The sequence below is a fragment of the Phalaenopsis equestris genome, unplaced genomic scaffold, assembly GCF_001263595.1.
Source record: "Phalaenopsis equestris unplaced genomic scaffold, ASM126359v1 Scaffold000202, whole genome shotgun sequence".
NCBI lineage: Eukaryota > Viridiplantae > Streptophyta > Magnoliopsida > Asparagales > Orchidaceae > Phalaenopsis > Phalaenopsis equestris.
In genome coordinates, this window is record NW_018164644.1 from 837,861 (window position 1) to 845,822 (window position 7,962).

The 7,962-nt window shown below is 36.7% G+C and overlaps 1 protein-coding gene across 1 annotated transcript in view; it reads left to right on the plus strand.

The window, feature by feature from the left end:
* LOC110022799 (DNA mismatch repair protein MSH3) overlaps positions 1–7,199 on the plus strand; it is a 41,792-nt gene extending 34,593 nt beyond the window's left edge. Inside the window, exons 10-12 of the mRNA XM_020721909.1 lie at positions 2,921–3,070; positions 5,726–6,220; positions 6,578–7,199. Coding sequence (XP_020577568.1) covers positions 2,921–3,070; positions 5,726–6,220; positions 6,578–6,889 — 957 coding nt within the window. The 3' untranslated portion in view covers positions 6,890–7,199. The remainder of the gene's footprint in view (positions 1–2,920; positions 3,071–5,725; positions 6,221–6,577) is intronic.
* The last annotated feature ends 763 nt before the right edge of the window (positions 7,200–7,962 follow it).

Below are 7,962 nucleotides of genomic sequence, written 5' to 3' on the forward strand. Positions count from 1 at the left end.
GTCCGTTTCGTCATCCGGGGTCGCTCGGACGACGTCGTCGACAATCGGGTCAAAACGCGCCGAAGTTTAAATTTTACAAAATTTCGACCCGCGATCGATCGTCCCAAAAGGTTTACTTGAGCATTCAACAGGCAACAATGCAGACAATACAAATTGCGGCGATCGGACATATCGACTCTCCGAATTGCGAAGCTTGTGCGCGGGAGTGCGAATTGTGCAACACCCTAAGGCTCAGGAAGGTCCTATAGGGAATCCCTTTTGGGTTTTCTCATGTTGGTTTTGCCCTTCGAAGTGCTAGAAGTTGATACCACACACGCGAAACTCCAGAAGGGGACGGAAGCGAGTTGAATTTCTAAAACAAGGCGGGTCCCATTTCTAAGGTTCTAAGATGGTCGAAGGGAGGTCCTAAGGGCAAAATCGACGTTCTGGACGCGTTGGCGCAGTCTGTTTCGTCATCCGGGGTCGCTCGGACGACGTCGTCGACAATCGGGTCAAAAACGCGTCGAAATTCAAATTTTACAAAATTTTGACCCGTGATCGATCGTCCCAAAAGGTTTAATTGAGCGTTCGACAAGTAACAACGCAGGCAATGCTAATTGCGGCGATCGGACATATCGACTCTCCGAATTGCGAAGCTTGTGCGCGCGGGAGTGCGAATTGTGCAAAAGGTCACCCTAAGGCTCAAAAGGTCCTATAGGGATCCCTTTTGGGTTTCTCATGTTGGTTTCATCCTTCTAAGTGTTAGAATTCAATATCACACACGCGAAACCACAAAAGAGTACAGAAGCAGGTTGAATTTCTAGAACAAGGCGGGTCCCATTTCTAAGGTTATAAGATAGTCGAAGGGTGGTTCCTAAGGCTAGATCCTAAACCCTAAGCGGAAGACTAGACCTCACGAAAATTGAGGTCAACAACATGGTGTCGAAGGAGTTACTCTTCTCCTATTTCTCCCCTCTTTGATCCGTAGTGTCATTCCCAAGTCTGGGCTTGCCTTTGATTTCTGTATATCCTTGTCAGTTGTGGTAATTGTTGGTCACAACCCGCATAGAGGTTGCTGCCTGAAAGATAATTGTTGCCGGTTCTGCTTCTGTTGTCTTTTCACCTTCAAGACTAATGTCCGAACATCCCCTGGTGTCCAATATAGCTGGAACTGCACCACATTGTTGATGGCGGGTCAGACCCCGAGCTATTTGACTATTGTATGCTCCTTTCGCTCCGTCCGTTCGCGTTTCAGTTGTAAGTGATCTAATTGGATTGTTAGCCTGTGAACTCCTCAACCGAAAGATCCTCCTGCTGTAAGAAACATTTCCTGACAATAGTGAGGGTGTGGGAGATACTTTTTTTGCATTACCTTCTTCATCTTCACTTAGGTATCTTCTCGCTGCCTCCCTTTACCTCTGTTTTTGTATATTTTCCCACTATAATGAGGCATTTTTGTTTAGTTTAATGACAGCTAGGTTGACTCATTTGTTCTCTGGTTCATCTTTATGTTCATAAATCCATTCAACTAATTGCAGCCACTTGACAAACTCATTAGGATCCGTACCTCCTTCAAATTCTAGGAGGTCCATCTTGATGACAAAGTCCTGCTGACCTCCATACGAGACCTCTCCTCTCAACCTCCTTTGATGTTGAATGCCAAAATGGCGTGGTCGATATTTCTTGTCATTGCGGACTTCCCTATGGAACAGATTCATCTCCTCGTCCTGTCTTTCCCTCGAATTTCTCGATCACAATCGAAGGTGATCTCTTTTTGATTTTCGTCATCCAACTTTGCTAGTCTCCATTGCTGACGACAAATTTATTTTTGAATCTCTTCCTAGGTCGGGTCTGGCGTACCTCTTTGCGGTGATATGGCTAGGGTTGGGAATCGGCAAAAAAAAAATTGTTGGAGATGAATTGGGTAGGGGCGGATGCCAGGAGACCTTAGGATGAGACTAGAGTTGAGCTAGCTCTGATACCAAACGATGCCGGAAAAAGTAGGAAAAATAGTAGAAACACAAATAAACTTTTATTAATATTAAAAGAGGGATGAAACATGACTCAAACGGAGATAACAACATAAAACATGAAAAATGACACGACAAACACTTCTAACACTTCTAAATGTATCCCAATGGGTGGTGGAGGTCGGCTAGAGGGATAGAGATGATTGAAATGGACGACGACAACAACCGTAGGTGGGTGGTAGCGAAAGGAAGGTGCAGAATTGTAGGGACAACAAGTGGGAAGGGTTGTAGGTGGTCGACAATAGCAGTGTGGTGGTTGGGAGAAGCTTGAAAGGAGTTAGGAGGTAGGACAACAATAATAACTTATAGGAAGGGGGAATGACTGGGTGTTGAGGTGACAGAGGGAGAGTTCGACGGCTGAGGAGTGGTGATGAGAAGGTTTGGGAAAGGTAAAAGAAGATGATACAATCATCACCTCGGGGAGGATACAACTAAAGCACTACCAACTCCTCGAATACAGCTCACAAAGGAGAAAGAATTCCACACAGGAATTTGAGAACAAGCACAACCAAATCTCACTCCCCACACATATTAATGACACAAATCTACTTCGAACCTCCTCAGTATTTACAGACCGAAGTTCTACATTACCTTCTGAAGATGTTAAAATCACCATTAAATAGGTTCCATTCTTGTAATCAACCTGCTGCAGTTATAAGTATAATGTGCGCATCTAAAATTTTTTCCTAATCTTGTTTTATTCAGACATTTACCTTGTGGATATGATAACTAGATATGGCATTTTACACCATTTTACCAACTGGAACATTCTCCTTTCAGTTTCTTCTAATTGATAGTGCAATTATTTGTAAAAAAATTGAATGTTTCATAATACTAAATGGGAATGTTAGTCTGGGCAATAATTTATTTCCAACTTTCAGCATTGTCAATTTACTTGTCTTCTGTATCAGGTTCTGGATTCTGTCTTAGGAGAACATTTTGTTCCAAATGACACGTGCCTTCATTCAGATGGTGAACTTTGCCAGTTAGTCACTGGGCCAAATATGGGCGGAAAGAGTTGCTACATTCGACAGGTCGCCCTTATAGCAATAATGTCTCAGGTATGTTCCCTTCTTTTATACTTATCAGTTAGGGATGCCCACAATTCTTGGTTTTACATGTTAAATACAAGACTGGAAGATCAATTGTGAAAACTTCTTCCTGATGGAGCACCATCCTTCAGTTGTGTCATGTTGTTGTCGGTTTACTCGGATGTTTTATTCTTTATGGCAAACAATTCTTCTACCTTTTATCAATTCAATTAAAACAAGTCTTATTTCGTCCAAGCCTCTGGCATCTTCCATCCATTTGTAGTTATTATTCCAAAATGTGTGTGGTTCTTGATTTTTACTTCTAAACACTTTACCTGTATATGAGAGCCTATTTGGCATCACTTTTGTTTTCAATTTTTTTTATTTTTTATTTTGTTTTACAAAATATGCTTTGTTGGTATAATTTCTATGTTTTTTATATTTTGTTTTAAAAAATAAATTAAATTGTTTTTAAAAACACTTAAAGCACCTAAAAAATATTGAGTGTTTTTAAAAATAATTAGCTCAATAAAATATGTTTTAATTTAAATTAATACATAAACAAAACAAAATAAAAATAAAAAGCAAAAAATAAAAATTAAAACTGATCCCAAATGACCCTAATCAATTGCCTATTCTTCTTCTTAACGGTAAAGTCAACTCTAGCAGCGTGGATTTTACCTCGATCATATCAGTTGTGTCATGCTATTGATTAAACCAGACCTTTGCTTCTTTATGACACTATTTATCATTATCTTGTAACCATTCCTTATTTAACATCTGGCGGCAGCATCTTTTGCTTGTTTGGGAGTGCCCACATGTAAATATTCTCATTAAGTCGTCTTCTATAGTTTACATTTGTCTAGATCAGTAAGGTTTTTCGCAAAGCTTGTAGCCCAAGGGTACTTCAATAAGAATAGCCGTCAGTGCTATAATCAGGCATACCACCTTAAGCAACACTATATTTTTTTATTGTCATATGCTGATCAATGTTTGATGTTCATGCCATATTATTACTTTTTTTTACCAGTTGTGGGACTGACTTCGATGATGTATGGATCTCTTTGCTGCTATTTGTGTTTGGTCATGCTTGTTATCGTAGGAAAACATTTAGTTTGGAAAAAAGGTTTTTTATGACTACAATATATCTTCATAACTAAAGATACTTTCTCATTGGATTAAGCCAATATGATATATTACAAAAGTTGCACTTTAACTTTGTATTAGAGCAAGGGTAACCCGTACTGACAGTACTCTTTTACCGGAGTGAGTTATATTGTATCAGATATGCAGCAACAGATATTACCCGAAAGAATTTGGAAGGAATTCTTTTTCATCCATTATTTATAATAACACAGAGCCATTAATAGATCATAAAACCAATGAAACAGGGATCATTAGCAAGTGAAAGTATCTACATACAGCAATCATGCTTTAGATCGATCTATTATAAAAAATATACTATCTCCCATAATTACAAAAATACAAATGTGGTTTAGCAAAAAGACATTCCTTTTATCTATAACGTTCAGCGTCAATCAAAATGGTCCTCCCCCTTCCCTTCAATGAAATTAACATATGCAGATAAAGTAAGGATGAGTATTCAATAGTTCAGTAGTTTTTACCAAACATACTATTATATCTTATACATGAAAGAAATGACATTTTTTTCATTAGGACTGATCCTTACAACATTGATAAAATAAAATAGTATCATCAGGAAGACATTTCTTGCTGGACACTTGGACCTTTCAAAAACTTTCTTGGCATCAAGTTTTAGTTTAGGAAGGAGAGCATCTTAAACTCTCTCTCTCTCTCCCCCTTCTTACATGCAAACCTATTGACTTTCTCATGATATTTTGCATTTATATGAGAGTGAAGAAATCCTTAAAGATGCTTCTTGCTATTGACACCTACTATGTAAACTTATTTGATTGCACTCAGCTTGATATCTTTTCTTGCTGGTTTGGATAGTCATCATATACAATAATTGAAGAAGAAACACTAGGGTGTTATTCTAATAATTTTGAGATGTTTTTGAAAAATCCTTAGTCTAGCAAAAACATAATAAAAAAATGAAGCTTGTATCGATGTTGTTTGTGTTCGATCTATCCAAAATGGGAGTCTATTTCAGGTTCTTATGTATTTTTCGGTAAGTCTCGTGTCCTGGAGAAATATTAAATAAATTGTTGTAAATCAATCCAGTGTTATGCTTGCAAAATGATTTGTGTTAACTCTGGATGAAGGATTTGACTTTCTATATTGAAAGCAATCTTATCTTTCATGAATTGAATAGTCGCTTTGTCCAAAATATAGTTCTGCCAAAATAATATCACTCCATATTTCTTCCGTGACCAACAATTAATTGATATTTTTATCAAGCATCTGTGATCACTTCTTTCTTCCAATCTTTGTAACAAGCTGAAACTCTAGCTTGAGGAGTATCATCTTATGAAAGTAGCCTGATTAAAAGATGATTTTATAACTCTAATATAGCATCATAATTGACAATATTTTTCCTCAATTTCTTCTTAATCTATTCTTTCAATTTGCCTCTTTTAATGCCCCTTATTATATGTAAAAAATGTTCTGGCAATGTTAACCATCTTAATTTAATAATTTTGAGAAACTTTGATTATATTTTCATTGCAATTTCTTCATCACATTTTCATCTGATCCCATTAGGTTGGTTCCTTTGTACCAGCATCGTCTGTAAGGTTGCACGTGTTCGACGGGGTATACACTCGAATGGGAGCATCCGATAGCATCCAACATGGATCGAGTACCTTCTTTGAAGAATTGAATGAGACTTCTCATATTCTCGAACATTGCACATCGCGGTCTCTCGTCATCATTGATGAGCTCGGCCGAGGAACGAGTACCCATGATGGTGTCGCCATTGCTTATGCAACATTGCATTATCTTCTGCACCAGAAGAAATCTATGGTTCTTTTTGTTACACACTACCCCCAAATTCTGGATATACAGAGTAAATTTGAAGGATCAGTTGGAGCATATCATGTTTCTTATTTGACATCAAAGAAACCTTTGAAATTAATGGAATCTAAATCAGAATTTGATATTGGAGATGAGGAGAAACAAGACGTGACCTTTCTGTATAAGGTTATTCATGGTGCATCTGACAAGAGCTTTGGCCTCAATGTTGCTCGACTTGCTCAGGTTCGTTTAATTGCATGCACTAATCAACCATTAATTTTGTTTTCATAGTTTCTGCTCGTTTTGAATAGCCCCCAATTTTTACTGGCATTTGCATACATACCACCCAATTCCTATGTATTTACATATCTAACACCTAAAATATGCTTTTTACATTTATACCATATCACATAAAAAATACCACCATTTTAACTTTTAAAACATGGAATATACATTTTCATGCATAGATAAGGTGGCATGTGTGGAAAAAATTGAATTATGGATACTAAATATGCAAATACATAAGAAATGAGCGGTATGTATGTAAATCTTCCTTTTCATTTTATTTTTGGAGCGTTTATATGATCTATTTCCTTCCAGTTGCCGCATATGTGCATTAAAAGAGCAGCTTTCATGGCCGCAAAACTTGAAGCAGACATCAGTTCACAGACGGGAAATCAGGCCAAAATGTCAGATAGTAATAAAACTATAGAGGAAAACAAAACTTGTGATATTCATTCTGGTTCCCCTAAACATGCACATGAAGATAGCGAACACTTTGAAGAGCTGGCGAAAAAATGCCGCATCATATTCTTTTCTATAAAATCAGCACTACGAAATGCTGACACAGATGAAATTTTTCGCTGTTGGAAGGGCGCTAGAGAAGTAGCACAGATGGCATCGAAGTGGTGATTGGCATTTTTTCGCTCGAATCCCGTCTTAGAAGCTCTTGACCGCTATCGGCTATATGTTTCTAGGTGAGGTGCAGCATCTTTATTCGACTCACCTTTTGCATTCTGATATCTTCTACTTGTTGGCTTGGGGAGCTAAGCCGTTTTGTAAATGGTGGAATAGATCAATTTAGAGGAAAAGAATGTGTAACTATGAGAATTGAGAACTAACCATGTTATTTAATGAAGGCATTATTATCATCCAAAATGAGAGGGCCATGCAGATGCTTGCTTGTTTTACAGTTTTCTTATTGCAGCTTACCTGACATGATCTCAAGGGTCAATAGGTGGATAAAATCATTTATATATTAGTTAGTTAGGTAATGATACTTCGTTTTAAAAAATGTATGATTATATGGGATAATGTTGTAAATGGATTTGATAGCATAAATAGTTTGTTATACAAATATTATGAACTTGACTATCTTAATGCATGTGATATTTTATATTTATGCAATATAATATTATTTTAACCTACTAATTTGATAACATTTTTTTATCTATTAGTGTATAATAATTAGTCTTTTGTTATTCATATTGTATGCCTTGATGTCTTCTAATTTTTATTGAATAAATATGTTATTATTTGGTTTGGGTTTTCAAACTCATTTATTATAATTTTTTTTTTAATAAAAATTTCTTGTAGGTAGCTTCGTGGATCACCAACATAAGACCAGACTCTTTAGTAGTAGCATTTCATTCAATATATATATATTTTAATGATTTTGTTATAGTTTGGGTCCAGGTAGTATTTGCTCATGTAATTTCTTTGTCTAAATTTTTAATGAAATGCTACTACCAAAGACAAAGTTTAATGAAATGCTACTTTTTCATGCAAATATATATATTTTTTAGAAAGTAATGATCACAGGCTTTTATACGAGACCCCAATCATCTTTAGTGTGCATAATAATTCAAGTGTCACCCTCCATAAGATGCCGTCAGTGAAGGGAGATTTGAACTCCCGACCTCAGGATAAGTATAATTGACATCGTATATGCTAATCAATGTCGGGAAATGTGCCATATATATATA